Below are 18,769 nucleotides of genomic sequence, written 5' to 3'. Positions count from 1 at the left end.
CCGTGGCCCAAGACTGGCCAACTTCCTGCTGCAGACTCCTGGTGCTGGGATTATAGACATGTGCATCCCTCTGTACCACTCTGCATCCCTCTGCACCACTCTGCATCCCTCTGCATCCCTCTACATCCCTCTGCATCCCTCTGCATCCCTCTGCATCCCTCTGCACCACTCTGCATCCCTCTGCACCACTCTGCATCCCTCTGCACCACTCTGCACCACTCTGCATCCCTCTGCACCACTCTGCATCCCTCTGCATCCCTCTACATCCCTCTGCATCCCTCTACATCCCTCTGCATCCCTCTGGACCACTCTGCATCTCTCTGCACCACTCTGCATCCCTCTGCATCCCTCTGCATCCCTCTGCACCACTCTGCATCCCTCTGCACCACTCTGCATCCCTCTACATCCCTCTGCATCCCTCTGGACCACTCTGCATCTCTCTGCACCACTCTGCATCCCTCTACATCCCTCTGCATCCCTCTACACCACTCTGCATCCCTCTACATCCCTCTGCATCCCTCTGCACCACTCTGCATCCCTCTGTGTGTGTCTGCTTTTGTTTCAGGTTTTTCAGGACAGGGTTTCTCTATGCAACAGCCCTGGCTATCCTGGAACTTGATATTTTGGAACCAGGCTGGCCTTGAACTCACCTCTGCCTCATGAGTTTAGGAATTAAAGGCATGCACCACCAGCAGCAGCAGCAGCTTTTTTGTTTGTGGTGGTGGTGCTGGTTGACTGGGAGCCTGGGGGGCCTTTGGGGGGCACGGACATGGTCTCCTATATCTCAGGCTGGCCTCAAATTCACTATGTAGCCAAGGACAACCTTCAAGGTCTGATCCTCCTGCCTCCACCTCCTAAGTGCTGGGATTGCAAGCAGGTGCCACCTCACCAAATTTGTGGGGTGCTTATGACTGAGCACACAGTTCTGTGCATCCTAGGCTGGCACCCCACCAGCTGAGCTACATCTTTACCAGTAATGTTTTTATGGCTTTATGGATTTAAGTGGTTTAAATGGGAATAGCTTTAAATAGCCATTCTCGAATAGTCATATATAACTAAAACAAGTAAGAATTAATCAGACTTCAACTAAGATTGCTCACCCAACACTTATTTCTCTACCCAAAAAAGTAGGAAAATCAAACTTTATATTATCACAGGGAAAGAAGGTTTCCTGTTTGGTTGTATGATTATGACAAAATTACTTGGATTTAGCATTTAGAAGAGAAATAATTTGTGTTAAAAAGGCTTTCTGGGGGGAAGCAATGTACTAGGTTGTGTCAAAAAGCTAGATACACCCAAGTATATTGATGTATGTGGACCTCTTATTTTATTCTACACCCAAGTCATTAGTTCAGCTCTCAGACACAGTGCGTGGCTCTTTGTCGGCCCCGACCCCTTGGGATGGAGAAGCTTTGGGGGCCTCTGGTGATTTCTCTCTGACTAGGGGGATGCCGAATGATTTGCAGTATAGAAGAGTAAGGTGTTCCTGGAGGACAGGAGTTGTTGAGAGATGCTGGCTGAAGGGCGTCTCCTTGAGTTGCGCAATAGTCAGATCAAACCAGGGGAAAGGCCTGAGGGGGAAACAAAGATAGCATTACTTTCTTTCAGTCTGTTTAATACATACAGCTTGGGTGTGAAACACCAGACTGAAGGAAGACTCTCTGAACTTGACTGTATCACTATAGAAATTTCCAGACAGAAAAGTGAAGAAAAGAAAACAGCAATGCCTGAGCTATATGGGTCAGCATATGCAAGAACTATGAAACATACAGAATATACAAATATATATGCATATCTATGTGTTTTATACACTTATATGCATAAATATACATCAGATAAACAGATGACAGACAGGTAATACTAGAAGGTGAGGAGGGAAAGGAACAGAATATCTGAAATAATAATGACTGAAATTTTTCCCAAATCATATAGCAAGCCATAGGTCCAGGCAAGCTAAGAACACCAATACCAACAATAAAATGACAACAAAAACTATACCTAGACATATTTTCAAATTATAGGAAGTTAACAATAGAAAGCCAAAATCCCAAGAGAAGCCAGAGGAAAACTACTTCATTATAGAAGGGTCTTACGGTGGTAAGAAACTGATTTCTCAGAAGCCATGCAAACAGAAAGACAAGGGAATGAAATATTAAAACCATCAACCAGAATTGTGAATCTTTTTTAGATTTATTTGTTTTGCTTGCATGTGTGGATATGCGCTACACTCATTCCTTGTGTCAGAGAAGGCATGAGATCTCCTGGTTCATATGACTATGAGTTACCCTGTGGGTGCTGGGAACCAAACCCAGGTCCTTGCAAGAACAGCAAATTCTCTTAACCTTTGAGCCATCCCTCCATCCCCCAGAAATGTGCAGTTTGTATGATTATCCTTCCAAAGTGAAGGAGAAATAAAAGCATTATCAAACCAAAGTTGGAGGGATTGTTGTCAGTATATCAATCTTACAAGGAATGTTCACAGTTCTTCAGAAAGAAGGAAACAAATACTAGAACTTAGGACCCCCATAAAGGAGGGAAGAATGTTAAAGAAAGATAGGTGAAAGAATTCATTCTCCTGCCTCTGCAGAGACCAAACAGACAGCAGTGTGTTCAAAGGAATAGTAATGGAGATGTAGGTCCCTTGCTGGAATATTTGCTGATCATGACAAAGCCCTGGTTTTAACCCACAGCACCACACAAACTTGGTGTGTTGGCACATTCCAGTAACCACAGTGCCCAGAGGTGGAGGCAGGGATCAGAAGTTCAAGGCCATTTCTAGAAACATAGTGAGTTTGAGGTCAGCCTGTTATACGTAAGAACATTATTTAAAAAAAAAGAATGTACTCAATTATGCGTGTATATCATGTTTGTGTGAGTCAAATTATGCCAATGATACAAGCACACATGAAGGAGGAATTCATATTATTCTGGTATTATAAAACACTATCTATGAAGAAGTATGGGGTTATCTAGAATTGACCAGGATTAGTACAAGGTTGTTGGTTATAAGGTCAATGTACAAAACTCATATCTCCTTCCTATATACCGGCATTTTGGTCCATTTTATGATGCATATTTATCCTCCCTAGAAACACCTTCACAGTCACACTTGAAAGACTGCACTATCATCCTGAAAGCAATTTAACCCAACCAATCAGGCTGACAAGTCAAGATTACCCATTCCAGACATGACAGGCATAATCCATGAGAGAAAGAGTGAGCTCAGTTACAGATCTGGTATGGTGGTACATGCCTGTAATCCCAGCAAACGGAGGAGGAGATTGAGAGGTTGCAGGTTCAAGGTCAGCCTGAACCTCATGAGTTCTGGACCAAATAGGGCCACAGACTGACACTCTGACTCAATTAAAGAAATTAAACAAAGTCTGTCTTGTGACAGTCACTGTCAAGAGAATGAAAACTCACATCACAGATTGGAAAGTGCCTGAAAAAAACGACACATTCAATAATAAGAGACTAATGCCTGGCAGTGGTGGTGCCTGCCTTTGATCCTGGTACTCTGGTGGAAGAGGCAGGAGGATCTCTGCGATCTGTCTTGGAAATTAGAGAGACCATTATCTAAAATACAGAACTAATTCCAAAAATTTAACAAGAAGATGAAGAACCCAGTTATTATATGGGCAAAAGACCTTACCAGACTCTTTGGGTTTTGTTCTGTTTTGTTTTTCTAGACAGGGTTTCTCTGTGTAGCCCCTGGCTGTCCTGACACTCACTCTGCAGACCAGGCTGGCCTCAAAAAACCCAGAGAGATTCGTCTGCCTCATGGTTGTTCTCAAATTTTGTTTGTTATACCTGAAGCTGCCATAAACACACACATGCAGTGCATAGACACACACATAGGGAAAACAAACATACACGGGGAAAATAAACTTTAAAAATTATTTTTAAGCAATTTGGAAGAAGTAACCCAATTAGAGGAGAAAAACACCACAAGAATTTATGATCTCAAAAGAATAAGATTATTGTGTAAGGAAATGGCATCAGGGTGTGGCATCAAAAGGAATACTCGGACATTTTCAAAGCTTTGAAATTCAAAATATAGTAGACATGAAAATGTGCTACTGAAGTATGCTAGCAAAAACAAGGCATTGAAAAAAGCAGAAGTGGGGGTAGGGGAATCAAGGATGTTGAGACTAGGAAACGTGAGGCTGGAAGGCCCACCTAAGGGGTCTATAAATAAAAGAGAAAAGAGTAACAGAGAAAAGAGGGGAAGGTAGGAACTTGCAGAGACATGATCAGAGAAGTCTGGAGACCTCAGGCGGCAAAGTCCAGCTGAACACGTTGCTTTTCCAGGGTGGGGTGACATGGGCATTCGCATCACAATAATTCACAGAGCTGTGTGTTTATAGACAGAATATGAACTCCTCCTATACATGTGATATTAACTGCGGGGGTGGGGGGTGTTGGAGCAGGCTGGGGAAATGGCTCGATCAGTTAAGTGCTTGTCAATCAAGAATGACAACCTTTAGCTAGGCATGCTAATGCCTTTAATCCCAGCACTCAGGAGGCAGAGGCTGGTAAACGTCTGTGAGTTCAAGGCCAGCCTGGTTTAGGTAGCAAGTTTCAGGGCAAGAAAGGATACATAGTCAGACACTGTCTGATTAAAAGAAAAAGAAAAAATTTTTTTTGGTTTTTTTGAGACAGGGTTTCTCTGTGGCTTTGGAGGCTGTCCTAGAACTCGCTCTGTAGACCAGGCTGGTCTCGAACTCACAAAGATCCACCTGCCTCTGCCTCCCAAGTGCTGGGATTAAAGGCGTGCGCCACCAACGCCCGGCCAAAAAAAGAAAAATTTTAAGGGGTAAAATGGCGCAGCTCCTGGGATTTGGCCAAAGGACCAGTAGTAGACCAAGAGCAGCCTGGCCTAGATGAGACCTTAACTCCAAAAAGCAAAAATATAAAAAGATGAGTTATAAAGCCCTATAGAGCCCAACAGCAAGCCTAAAAGCTGAAGAGGATGGAGCAGGGCTCACAACACTCTAGGAAAATGATTTCAGTCTAGAATCTGCTACTTAGTCACGTTCTCAGTAAAACTGTAGGTAAGAGCACAGACAGTTTCAATCATAATGAATCTCCAAAATTACTTCCAATGTACCCTTTTCTCAGGAAGTCATTATAGGACAGGGGCCACGAAAATTAAAAAATAAACTAAAAGAGATTCAGGAAACAAAACAACTGAGAAGTGAGGGACATTTCCAAACTGAGAGTATCACCTGTTGGTAACCAGAATATGGGGTGGGGAAGATAAACTGGGGTGGACGATTGTGTCTGGGATCCTGGGGTTCCAGTTTGCAGCACTTGGTGAGGCACCCGTAGTTAGGTAAGAAACCCACAGAAACAGGGATGCTTAGGTAAATATGTGATTGCCTAGGCATGGCCCCGATGGACAGTTCTATGCTACCAGACTAAAAATGGCAACTTGAATTCCCAAACAGGAAAAGATCACCCAGAAACAAGTGTAGATGAAAGAAAAGAGGGCCCAGCATTGATGCCTCAGAACTCTCAGATCTGAGAGGAGGACATCAGGAGAACTATCAAAGGACAGGAACGTCAAGGATCACAAAAGCCAAGAGGAACTCCTGCTTGAAAAAGGATGGCGTGTCCAGTCATCCAAGAAGAAAAGGAACTCAAAGAGTCCAGTGAGTCTAAAAACATGGAAATCACCAGAAATGACAGCAGCAAGCTTTACATGTTGGATTAACAAAGACCAGAAATGGTGACTTTATCGTCACCACACTATAGAAAAATGATAATCACATATGGTAAGCAATAATGTATGTAAGTGTCCTCTAACTAAATTAATCATATGTTTACCCAGCAGAAACACCTGTCCAGGTATTCAAAGTAAGTGTGTGGATGTTCTAGCTGCCCACTGGGCACATTTTAAGCAGAGGAAGGAATTACACTCTATCACAGGAAGACAGGGCAACTTGTAACTTGCACAGCGTGTCTAAAAGGCTTCCTGTGTGGCTGCTGTTCCTAAGTCAAGCAGGCAACACTAGGATGTAGAAAGCAAAAGTGGTGTTATGCCTTCCATGTTTCTAACACTGTAGCAATGGGTATGCATACCCATTACAATACAACAACACAAGTATCTGTGGTGCCTAGATAAATGACAAAACAGTCTATTAGAGACGATTATCTTTTAAACAGGATTTAAAAGGTGGGAAGTTTTTATTTTGTTTTAGCTGGTCTTCTGTTGTTTTTATTTTTTAAAAACTGTATTATTTATCAATTTTAAAAGAGAACACAGGTCAGGGTCAGGCGATGTGTTGGGGCATGCTTGCAATCCTGGAACTTGGAAGGTGGAAGCAGTAGGATCACAGGTTCAAGGCCAGCCTGGGCTATATGGAGACTCTCATAAACAAAGAAAAACAAAACAAAAAGCCCTCTGAGACAGAACTCGAAAGTGCATGTAAGGCAGATGAAATGGCTTGGCAGGTAAAGGTGCTTGCTGCAAAGGTATTCACAGCCAAACTTGAGAATCTGAGTTCAATACCAGCACCACATGGGAAAAGGAGAAATTGACTCCTACAGGTTTCCCTCTGGTCTCTCCAAGCCCCTGGCTCCACGAAATGTGTTTGTTTGGTTGGTTGGTTGGTTGGAGTTTTCTTGTTTTGTTTTGGTTTTGGTTTCTTGTTTTTCGAGACAGGTTTTCTCTGTGTCTGGCTGTCCTGGAATTCCCTCTGTAGACCAGGTTGGCCTCAAACTCAAAGAGATCCTCCTGCCTCTGTCTCCAGAGTGCTGGGATTAAAGGCGTGCAGCACCACTGCCAGGCCCAGGAAATGTTTTTAAAAAGCATCTGTTAAGACAAAGCAAAAACAAAAAAACAAAACAAAACGAACAAACAAACAAAAAAAACCCTGTGAGACAGATTCCAATGGCCAGATGTTTGACATCTTACCTTTTATGAAAGAAGTTCTTGATGTAGTTTTTGTTCATGAAGTCTGTTAGCTGAAATTTGGGACAAGATTCTTCATCTTTCTCACAACTCTCCAAGTGCTCAGAGAGAAAGACTTTGTTCAGGAGCTGCAGCACTTGTGAGTGAATCATTTTCTTCGCTGTGCAGGCATTGATGGCTGCATATAACACCCCCTCCAGCCATTTGATATTGAGGATTACTCCCCCTAGACGTGAAGACAATTAACAATAAGCATCCAGAAAAAGTAAATTGCAGGGAACCCAAAAGAAACCCAGAGAGGCAATCTCGTCTCCTAAATTGGTTGGCAATATGGCCGGGAGATGAACATGTTGCCTTCCCTGGCTGTGAGCCCTATTTGGCCTTTACAACACATTATGTATTGATCACACCAAAGGGGGGAACACAGAACTAAGTCATTTACTGCTGGTGGCAGAAGAACCTCCACAATGCTCCCTGCCCACAGAGGAGCTGGGAAAACCTTTCTTTTTTTTTTTTTCCCCAGACATTTCTTTCTCTTGGGTTTTTGCTGTTGTTATCCTGGGTTTTGTTTTTGTTTAAGGCAGGTTCACATGCAGCTTCAGCAAATCTCGAATTGGTTATATAGCCAGAGTCTTGACACCCCAATTCTCCTGTCTCCTCTCTGAGACTGGGATTATAGGCGTGTACCACCAAGCCCAGCTCATTCTTTGTTCACATAAAGCTATTTTCCCTGGTTATTTCTAGTCTAGACTTAAGGATCCAAAAATTAGGCTTCTCAGCTCTGCTTCAGAAAGGCTGCTTTTATCTACCCAGCTCTTTTCATACTATGGTAGTTTGAATGTAACTGGCCCCTATTAGCTCACACACAGCCACACTATAAGGAGGTGTGGCCTTCCTGGAGGAAGTGTGTCACTGTGGAGACAGGCTTTGAGGTCTCCTATGTTTGAGGTATGCCCATTGACACAGACCACTTCCTGCTGCCTATGGGTCAAGATGTTGGACTCTCAGCTGCCTCTCCAACACCACATCTGCCTGCACGCTGCCATGCCACACCATGATGGTAATGGGCTGAACCCCAGAAAATGGAAGCTCTGCCACCCCAATTAAATGTTTCTCCTTTAGAAGAGCTGCCGTGGTCATGGTGTCTCTTCACAGCAATAGAAACCCTAAGACACATACCAAACTCAGATAACTAAGAATGTATCTACTTTGTGCTTTCCCCAACACACGCACACGCACTCACATGCACGCTCACACGCGCGCACACGCAGCGCGCGAACACACACACACGCATGCACGCACGCTCACACGTGCGCGCATGCTCACACGCACGCCAGTCATGGAAGATAATTGTTAAAAGAATGTCAGCGATAGTTACACCGTTGAGCATTTACCAACACTACTGTAGGGGCAGGTACCCTGAAGAATCACTGGGTCTTGGAGAACAGTTGTGATGTCCTTATTCCCTCCCCAGATGTTGTCAAAATCCTCAGAAAACTGATACTGGGGCCGCAAGATATTGGTGTGGTTCAGTAGAAGTTTCAACCTGGAAGCCGCAAAGACAGGGAGTACAGTGCCAGATTGGAGTAAATGACTACCCAATCTACTGCATTGGCATCGCAGCCAAACAGCCCCCTTCCCTGCCCGGCGCGGCGCAGGCAGCGGGAGGTGGGCCTGGGGGTCAACACTAAGAGCAATGATTAATTGGATTGTTCAACCATCCCCCTAATAGTTACCGAAGGCTATCATGCGCCTAGCTCTTGGCTCGATGCAAGAGTACAGAAATAATGCCTGGCATGTATTTTTTTAGTAGCTTTTCATGTTGTCTGCTGTTTTCTCATTAGCACACAGAGTGGGAAGCAGTGCTTGGGAAACAATATGCCATTAACTTTTTTTTCCTAATTTTTAAAAATTTATTTATTTTTTTACATTCCAGCCATTAACGTTTTAAACAGGAAAAACACCCCAGTCCTAAGTGGTGTTTGTGTAAAAACGGGAGTGGGGCTGGGGTGGTCGCTGCCTCGTTACTGAGGATGGATGACTGACTCCAGGAGGTAGGGCTGTCTATAAGGCGGGGAACAAGGAGGAGACATCAGCGTTCTGTTCTCACGCTGACGAGATACCTGGGCAGCGGGATGGCGGCCACAAAGCTGTACACGGTGCAGGTCTTCTCCAGCTTGGACTGGATTTCTAAGCAGATGTTAGGCAGCTGAGCTGGCAAGCAGCAGAGGAACAACACTTTGGCCCACCTCGCCAGCGAAGCATTGTTGTAGAAGCACCGGACCCCTTGTTTCTGGAGCTCAACTGCGAGGGAGAACGGAAGGGGGAGAAGGCACAATGCAGAGAGATTTGACCTGAACTTCAGCTGCGGGGAGAGGATGGTGGGAACCGTGTCTCAGTAAGCAGCCTAAGTCACGTTGCCACAGAAACCAGAAGCTGTTCCTGGATGCCTCTTCGAGCTACGTGAAAAAGGCCCTGCCTCTGTGAGAAGCCGGGGCCACTGGCAAAGGTTGCAGTTGTGGCATGATTGCTTTTAGGACTGATTTTAGAACAATCACTAGGTGTTTTAACTATTATTTTTTTAATTCAAACTAGGAAAAATATCTCTAAGAGGCATTCTGCTTCGATTTCCTGTAGAATTAGACCTTCCCGGATAATGTATAAAGCGCTTTCTGCGTATTCTTTGTTTGTTTTGGTTTTTCTCTGTGTAGCTTTGGAGCTTGCCCCATAACTTGCTTTGTAGACCAGGTTGTCCTCGAACTCACAGAGATCCGCCTGCCTCTGCCTGGGAGTGCTGGGATTAAAGGCGTGTGCCAGCTGGCACTTTCTGTGTTTTCTTTAAGGCAGCTCGCACAAGGATCCTGAGACCAATGAGGATGGTTCCCATATTCCAGATGAGCAAACTGAGGATGTCATGTGAGTCACTGAGATAGTTCACCGGCTTGAGTTAGTGGGTAAAAGTAGTAGAAGCATGAGAGAATGAACAACAGAAACTAGCAGGAGTTGTAGAAGGTGTAACAGTTTTTGTAAGGTATACAAGATGATACAAAGATATTCATAAATGTAGAGGGGAAGTGTGTGGGTGTGTATGATAGTTCATTCTTTTGCATACTTAATTATTTGATTATCCTCACGGCAACATGGATTTCTGGAAGTAAGAATTAAAAATGTTTACTTCCATCTGGTATGCTTTTTAAGTGTTACTGAACAACAGAATGCAAAAGATGTTGGGAGAGGTAAGCATTCAACCCAATGACCAAAAAATGTTAACAAGTGATGCTTGGCTGGGAAGGGGTGGCGCACACCTTTAATCCCTGCACTGGGGAGGCAGAGGCAGGCGGATCTCTGTGAGTTCAAGGCCAACCCGGTCTACAGAGTGAGTTCCAGACAGCTAGGATTACACAGACAAGCCCTGTCTTAACAAACAAAAAGAAAAGAAGAGAAAAATATGGGTGATTATTTTTCCTTCAAGAGTAATTTTCCTACAATATGCATACTACTTTGCACTGTTCATTTGCATTTTATTGCCATGTAATTTACATGGTGCCACACAGAACTCTGAAGTATACAGTTTGAACAGTTTTGGTAAGTGCATATATCTGTGTAGCCCATAGATCAGTGGTTCTCAGCCTTCCCAATTCTGCAACCGATTAATACAGTCCCTCATGCTGAGGTGACCCCCAACCATAAAATTCTTCTTGTTGCTACTTCATATCTATAATTTTGCTACTGTTATGAATCATAATGTAAATAAATGCTTTCCAATGGTCTTAGGTGACCCCTGTGAAAAGTTTCAGCAGTATGTTAGCCTATGGGTTGTGATCCATAGGTTGAGAACTGCTGCCCTAGATATAAACCATTTCCTTCTCCCCAGGAAGCTCTTACAGGTTTCTTTTCAGTCCATTTCCTCAGAAACAATCACTGTGCTTATTTCGATCGCAGTGATCAATAATGGAATCATATTTTTATACTCAGATGTCATTTTTTAAACATAAGACCAAATACAAATATTTGTTAGCTATTTTTTTTGCCAGATTCTAATATCCCAGTTAGATTTGAATACTATATGGAAAACTACTATTTCATACCCAGAAAGATAATACGCACCAAGGGCACAGGGAGGAGAGACGGATATAGCTAAGTAGATAAAAATTATCTTAGCCAACAAGTTTAGGGCCAACAAGCAGAGGACCCTAACCCTTAAAGGGACCTTTCCAAACAGCTTTGAGAATGCTACCAGCCCCACACCTACTGTCTATCACTCACTGTTCCTCACCCAGGGCCTCAGGCCTCCGAGTGGAGATCTGCAGATTCTCAGCAGGGATGGGCACAAGCCTCAGCAGTACGTTAGCCAGCTGCTTCCCAAGGTGGCCACATCCAATGATGCCCACCTTTAACCTCTCATCCTCGACATTGGCGGCATCAAATGATACAGTCCGAGGCTGTGTTGTCCGACGACCCTGATGTAATAGTTCTCTAGAGAATGAATAAAGACACACAACGCATGTACAAGCTTTAGTTTTCCCCAGGAGTTTTGTTGTTGTTTTTGTTTCCACGTGGAAGCCTAATGCAATACTTCAGAAGCAAAGCATTTCAATTGGAGGACACTCTTACAGCCTTACTAGGGAATAAAACCTTCAACCTGAAAAAACACATCGCTTTTCCAAGGAACAGGGACTGGATGAACATATTTATCAACAAAAATATCTTCTGTATTATTTTGCTGGGTCCATAAACACAAGGTCTATATATCTCGTATTTTATTAACCTTGAACATCGCTATGAGTTTCATACATCATATGGTGATGTGTAGCAAGCTGTGGACCAATTCTCTTAACTTTTTGGTCTATTTTCTGGGCAGACAGCTGTCAACTCGAATGTATCATCACTATCTTAAGCACACAGCATGTTTGGATCCAAGCATGTTGCTATGCAACCGAAAATCTAGACCCTTTGCATCCTTGCAAAGCAGAAACTTTATATTCCTGAACAGCTCACTTCCCATCCCCACATCTGGGAATTACCATTTTACTTACTGTTTGTTTTCTAGCCAGAAAAAAACTTTAAAATTTTTTAAAAAATGTTAACTATACATGGAAGCAGAATCATGCAGCATTACCATTTTGCACTTAGGATCATGTCCTCAAGCCTCAACTAAGTCATAGCTTACAAAATTTCCTTCTTGAGGCCGAATAGTAATATTTCACCATGTGTATAAAATGTGATTTGCTTTGTTTCGTCTTGTTTTGGAAAGACTCTTGTGCAGCCCAAGCTGGACATAAATTTCTGCCCTCCCTGCCTCTGCTTTCTGAATGCAGAGGCTACAGATGTGAGCCACCTCTCTTGACATGACATACATAACACGGTTTGTTTATCCACTATATTAGCTATTATATATTCATTATATTGTTTTGCTACTGTGATGACTAACAAAAGCATCTTAAAGATTGTCTTAGCTATTTTTCTGTTGCTATGGTAAAATGCCATGGCCAAGGCAACTTATATAAAAGGAAGGACTTAGTTTGGGGCTCGTGGTTCCAGAGAGTTTGAATCCATGACCATCATGGTGAGGAGCACGGCAGCATCGGACAAGCAGGCACCAGAGCAGTAGCTGAGAGCTTACATTCTGATCCACAGGTAAAAGGCGAAGAGAGCTAATGAGGACTCGCTTGAGTCTTTTGAAACCTCCAAGCCCACTTCCCACTGACACATTTCCTCCAACAAAGCCACACCTCCTTATCCTTCTCAAACAGTTCCACCAACTGGAGACCCAAGTATCCAAACATATGAGCTTATGGGGACCATTCTCATTCAAACCACAAGGGTTTATTTTTTTCTCGTAGCTGGGGGTATAGTTCATCATGGTGAAGAACTTACCGTGGCAGGAACTTGCAGGGATGGTCACATTGTATCTACAGTCAGTAATCAGTGATGAATGCTGGTACTCACCTCACTGTCTCTTTTTTATTCAATCTAGGACCCAGCCCATAAATGCTGCCACTCACTGTTAAATTGGGTCTTTGCACCACAGTTGACCTAATCTAGATAATCCAGATGATTCTTGGTCTCATGGAGCTAACATTAACAATCACTCACATTCATCATCAATGGACATTTAAATTGCTTCCACATCTTAGATACCTTAAGTGAGGCTGTGATGAACATAGGCACATGAATATCTCTGAGAATTCTTAGGGTGTATACCCAGAAATGGGGTTGCTTGATCTTATGCAATTTTATGTCTTACTTTCATAGTAACTACACTTCTTACACCCTTACCAACACTGGACAAATGTTGCAGCTTCTCCTCATCATCACCAACACTTGTTCATTTCTGGTTGTTACAACATGGTTGTGCTAGCAGGTATGAAGGAATATCATATTGTAGCTGTGATTTGCATTTTCCTGATGGTTTTCAGTGTTGAGCATCCTTTTGTATACCTGTTGGATTTCTATACATTCTTTGGAGAGGTCTTAAATTAAAAATTAGGTTGTGAATTTATTACTGAGTTGCAGGAGGTCTTTATAGATATACTGGATATTTATTTTATTTACTTATTTATTTGTTTTTTTTTCAAGACAGGGTTTCTCTGTGTGGTCTTGGCTGTCCTAGAACTTGCTCTGTAGACCAGGCTGGTGTTGAACTCACAGAGATCAACCCAACTCTGCCTCCCAATTGGGAATTTTTATGTTTTTCTGTTGGCTTAGTGACTGCACATGAATCTACTGATATTTTAATTATTGTCTGTAGCCCCACAGGCTCCCAGTCAGTGCCCTGATAGCCCATGGATATGTGGGTTTAAACCAAGTCTTTATCGTACTGTTCAATAACAAAGACTAAACAGTTAGATGAAGGGGTGAAAACCTGCTAGATCAGAGAAGCCATGAAGCAACTCATCCCAAAACCAAAAGAAGCTCCGAACTCTAGACCTACCCTTCCCTTCCTTCTCATCCTCTCTATCCAAATCCCTGACTTCTCTATGACTAACTCCAATCAGCTAGTCACTGGCTCTGCCCGCTTCAGGGTTAAGTTTATTAACAGTCTCAGAGTGTCACAGTGCAATCAAATATCCCACAACAATTTTTGCTTTTTAAAGAAAGGGTCTCATGTAGTCTGCGATGGCCTTGAACTTGTATGTAGCTGACATCTGATTCTCCCAAGGCTGGGATGATAGGTGGATGACACACCTGGTGTGTGCAATGCTAGAAATTAAACCTATGCCTTTTGCATGCTAGGCAAACACTTTAGCAACTGAGCTACATCCCCAGGCATATAAGGGTTATTTGCACCCCATCAGATACGTAGTTTTCAAACAGTTTTCTCCCTTTCTAGCTGTCAGCTCCTTTGCTATGTAGATGCTTTTTCTCTGTTGCTTTGATATGTGGATACTTTTAAGTTTGAAACAATCCTATTTGTTTATTTTTGCCTCCATTGCCTGTGTTTTGTAGTGTCATATCTATTGACGCATGTCTTTACTACTGAGATCCACCCCTGCCTGGCATTGTTGGCAAGTCTTTATCAGCTGGTTTGTTGTTGATGTACACAAATGCGGCTGTCTTTGAATTTTGGTTTCTTTTTCTTTATTTCTTTTTTGTTTATGTTTTGGTTTTTTTGAGACAGGGTATCTTGATGTAGCCCTGGCTGTCCTGGAACTCACTCTGTAGACCAGAACTCACAGAGATCCTCCTGCCTCTGCCTCCAGAGTGCTGGGATTAAAGGTGTTCACCGCCACCACCTCAGTTTTTGTGACATTTTGAGACATTTTGTGACATTTTGAGATGGAGTTATCCTATGAGGTTTTTTAATTTGTTTGTTTGTTTGAACCTAGGTGCATCAGTTGTGACTTCCAGGACTAAAGTGAATAGACGTAGTGACAGTAGGAATCTTTGCCTGTGTCTGGTCTTAGAGGAAAAGCTTTCTGATTTGAGTATGATGTCACCTTTGGCTTTCAGTACACTGAGGGAATTTCCCTCCAGTTGTTGAGTGTTGTTTTCAAGGGACAGTGTTTGTTGACTTTTGTCAATTACTTTTCTGCACTAACTGAAATCATGTGACTTGGGTCTTTCTTCAGTAAATGTGGTTTTGCAAAGGGTCTCTAGGCATAAAGTCAGAAGTCAGCTACTTCACCAGATATAGTCAAGCTGACAACCAAGATTAGCCATCACATGTGTGTTATAGATAACGAAAATGACAAGCAGCATGCACAAGGAAAAATTATATGACGCAAGCATCATAAATGGTGGGGCTGCTTTAATCTCACTGGGGAGGCAGAGGCAGGCGGATCTCTGGGTTTGGGGCCAGCCTGGTCTACAGAGCGAGTTCCGGGACAGCCAAGGTGGTTACAGTCTCAGTCACCCCCCCAAAAGGTAGAACCAGTCAAATTATTCCTACTAGACATCCCATATTCCTCTCTCGTCAGCATCTGAGAACATAAAGGAGAGCACACCAGTGACTTGAAGTGTGGTCCTCAAACACGAGGTTGCTCATCCTTCCACTTTCTCAAGTATTTCCTCTTCCAAATGAATCTTTGCTTGCTAGTCGTCTGTCTACATCTATAAAGTCTTTCGTCGAGAACAAAAACCTGTATCAAAGGAATCTTACCTCAGTCAACCTTCCTTACATCAACGTATTACACTGACTGAGTTTCGCATGTTGGAGCATCCTTGCATTCCAGGAGTAACTTGCACTTGTTCATGGTACATAATCTTTTAATGTAGTGTTGAATTCAGGTAGCTAATATGTTGTTGAAGATATTCACATCAATGTATCCATCAGTGGTGGATACTGGCTGGTAGCTTTCTCACCGTATTGTTTTTACTTTGGTATTAAGGTAGTGCTGGCCTGTGAAATAAGTTTGAAGATGTTTCCTCTTCAATTTTTTGCAAGAGTTTGAAAGGAATTGTTAATGCATGTGTGTGTGTGTGTGTGTGTGTGTGTGTGTGTGTGTGCACATGCTGTATGTGCAGGTGTGTACATATGCTTGTGCACCAAGATTGATGTTGGGTATTTTCCTTGATTGATCTTCACCTTAGTGAGCTAAGGTCTCTTGACTGATCCCAGGGCCTGTGGAGTAGGCTGTTAGTTTAGCCTCAGACTCACAAAGATCCACCTGCCTCTGCCTTCCAAGCACTGGGATTAAAGGCGTGAACCACCACCACCCAGCTGACCACAGCAACACTTAAAAATGAAAGCTTCCTTCATTTTGCTAACTTGGGCTTAAGTTTCTCTAGTTCTAAGAGATGTACTATGTATCCTCTCCCAAACTCATTGAAATTTATCTGTCCCTGTGACAATGCTGAGAGACGGAACCTTTGAAGAGTGACTGATTCATGAAGTTTCAAACTCTCATGAATGGGGTAAAGGTATTGCATAGGAGTAGGTTACTGTAAGATTGGCTTTCAGAGCATGGCCTGTAGCTTGCATTATTCCTCTTTCCAGGAATTTATGTGGTCTGAATTAGAAAATGAACTAAGATGATCTGACATCTCTTTCTTTTTCCCCTTTTTGTTGTTTTTTGAGACAGGGTTTCTCTATGTAGCCCTGGCTGTCCTGGAACTCACTCTGTAGACCAGGCTGGCCTCAAACTCAGAGATCCACCTGCCTCTACCTCTCATGTGCTGGGATTAAAAGTATGTCACCACATCCAGCCTGCACTCTAGTATATTTCTGAGAATGACTCTTATAATCCTGTGTTAAGGCTTATTTTGTGGTCCTATGTGATTGGCCTCCCTGAGATGTTCCAGGTATACCAAGAAGTGTTTTCTGAAATCTCAGCTCTTGGAAAGCGAGAGCAGGAAGATTCAAAGCTGACTTCAGAGTCAGACCTTGTCACAAAGCAAAACAAAGTAGAACAAAGGAAGCAGAAACCCCATGAAAAGCATACACTCCTACTTCTGAGTGGAGTGTCCTGCTTTGTGAGGTCCCCATCAGTCCCCTGCGTGTTTCTGTCTGCTGTTTCCTTTTTGATCTCTGTCTGGATGCTGTAACGAGGGCTATAAATGAGGTACTGAAATCTCATCTTGAGTATCTTTTAGTATAGCAGTATTTGCTTCACATAGCTGGATGTTCTGATGTTAGGGCACATATCTTCACAGATTATCTTTTATCGTGATAGCAAATCTATTCTTTGTCTCTTAAGAGTTTTTGATTTAAAATCTCATCTGATGTATCAGTGTTTGCTTCAACATGATGGAAGCTACATTGTGCATGAGTTGATTTTTTTCTTTTTCCCTTGATTTCAATATTATTTATACTTATAATTCGACTATAATGTTTCTCTTCACTTTCCTTTTTTCTTTTTGTTCTTATAATTCTTTCAACTGGCCCATCTTTGAGTTCATTGATTTCATCTGCTTGATCGTCCTCGATGCTGAATTCCTCTGGTGAATTCTTTCATTTCAGTTATTGTTTTCAAGAACCTGGCTGGTTTAACAGTTTCTCTTTGTCAATATTCTTACTTGTGCACGAACCATTTCCCTGATTTCGTTCAGTTGTCCCTGTCACCCACTATTAATAGGTCATTCTCGGAAGAAAGAACTGCCTCCATCTGAAGCAGTAGACAAGGGGTGACTGGTCATTAGTGCCGTGGAAGACAAGCTGGTAGTTTGGGTGAGCAAAGGCGTGAATAGGATAAGTCAGCCACCCTGACTAGAAATCACCACTAATCCAAGCTTCACTATGTACACACCAAACATCCTTGAATGAATTCTGCTAGTCATTCCAGACCAGAAGTGATGGACTGTGGATTGGAAAGGTTAGAAAAACAATTTTCCCACCAAATATAACCTCCCATATAAAAAGCGCAAGTCCCTTGGGTTCCCAGCAGTGATGTTTGTCTTTCTTTTCCAACTAGCTTACCTCAAAGTACTGAACAGTTTGCAAAAGAAGACGGCATGGGCACAGCCCTTGATCATCAATCCCCGATAACGCCCCTGCAAATACAGCCAGTAACGCTCTTCCTCTGGAATCCCATACTCAAACTTGAGGGACTCAAGGTCATCCAGTATACTCATTTTCAAACCACCATCTCCTGCAGTGACAGATACAAATCAGCATGACTCCCTGCCCTGGAGAATGGGGTCAGGCACAGGGCTCAAGTATGATGGCCCGTGTGCCTAGGTCATGAGTCCTCATGGCAGTGGGCTTCGGCACCACTCTCCTTACAGATCTGGACTTGAAATTCCCATCTCTATTTGAGTGGGACCATTGAGGCTTCCTAATAACTAAGGATCATGAATCCTGGATTCGTGAAACCTGAGAAGGAATTCACAGTAATATTTATCTATACTGGCTGCAGGTGCATTTTTCAGCAGGAGTTTCCATAGCAATAGCTTTCAGAGGTATTCTTAGCTGGGAGCTTTCCCCCTCCATTCCATGGGCTTTGAAAACACTGCTGATCACACAGAACCTGATTTCAAAGAAAATCTCCACTTTGAGTAAACTCTGTGTTCCTTGTGGGGCAGAAAAGAGCCGGAACTGGGTACCACTGATCCCTTAGCTAGAGCATGGGCACTTCAGTCTTAGAAAATAAACCTCCACATACACAAACCCATCTCCATACATCCCTCACCAACCAAGAGAGATGTGCTCTACCCCTCAGGACTGCTGGTCTGGATGGGTGAAAACTACATACATAAGGCGAGCCACCCAAGAGAATTGTCTTTCCGACTCCTTAGCAACCAGTTCATTCTATCCTCTGGTCTTAAAGGAGCACGACACATCTACAAATTTTCCTGGCCTGAATACGAGGACACAGTTCCTTTTACTCCTTGCAGGAATGCTATCCCAGGCCAGGATGGAACTTACTTATCCCAACAGAAGGTTCTGGATTTCCTTTTTTTTTTTTTTTTTTT

The 18,769-nt window shown here is 43.0% G+C and overlaps 1 protein-coding gene across 6 annotated transcripts; it reads right to left on the bottom strand.

Moving 5' to 3' along the window:
• Nucleotides 1–1,304: 1,304 nt before the first annotated feature.
• Noxred1 (NADP dependent oxidoreductase domain containing 1) lies at nt 1,305–18,596 on the bottom strand. Of its 6 annotated transcripts, none has more exons than XM_005084013.3 (7): nt 18,491–18,596; nt 17,775–17,946; nt 11,193–11,392; nt 9,040–9,220; nt 8,311–8,462; nt 6,920–7,142; nt 1,305–1,571 (listed from the first exon to the last, which is right to left on the bottom strand). In XM_005084013.3, the coding sequence occupies exons 2-7, from the start codon at nt 17,927–17,929 to the stop codon at nt 1,352–1,354; spliced, it is 1,131 nt and encodes a 376-aa protein (XP_005084070.1). In that variant the 5' UTR covers nt 17,930–17,946; nt 18,491–18,596; the 3' UTR covers nt 1,305–1,351. The 6 variants fall into 6 exon arrangements, with proteins under 6 accessions (XP_005084070.1, XP_040599296.1, XP_040599299.1 ...); XM_040743362.1 differs by having other exon boundaries at nt 18,487–18,582; XM_040743365.1 differs by having other exon boundaries at nt 18,510–18,568.
• Nucleotides 18,597–18,769: the final 173 nt, after the last annotated feature.

The sequence above is a fragment of the Mesocricetus auratus genome, unplaced genomic scaffold, assembly GCF_017639785.1.
Source record: "Mesocricetus auratus isolate SY011 unplaced genomic scaffold, BCM_Maur_2.0 Super-Scaffold_15014, whole genome shotgun sequence".
Lineage (NCBI taxonomy): Eukaryota > Metazoa > Chordata > Mammalia > Rodentia > Cricetidae > Mesocricetus > Mesocricetus auratus.
The sequence above is the reverse complement of the archived record's forward strand: the minus strand, read 5'-3'. Positions and strand labels throughout refer to the sequence as shown.

Bases quoted from the DNA above. Each gene is read 5' to 3' on its own strand.
- Noxred1 (XM_005084013.3), bottom strand. From the start codon at position 17,929: ATGAGTATACTGGATGACCTTGAGTCCCTCAAGTTTGAGTATGGGATT. The intron at 11,393-17,774 runs GTAAGCTAGTTG...TTCATTCTCTAG, and splicing joins AAACTGTTCAGTACTTTGAG to AGAACTATTACATCAGGGTC. The intron at 9,221-11,192 runs GTGAGGAACAGT...TCTCCCTCGCAG, and splicing joins TCGGAGGCCTGAGGCCCTGG to TTGAGCTCCAGAAACAAGGG.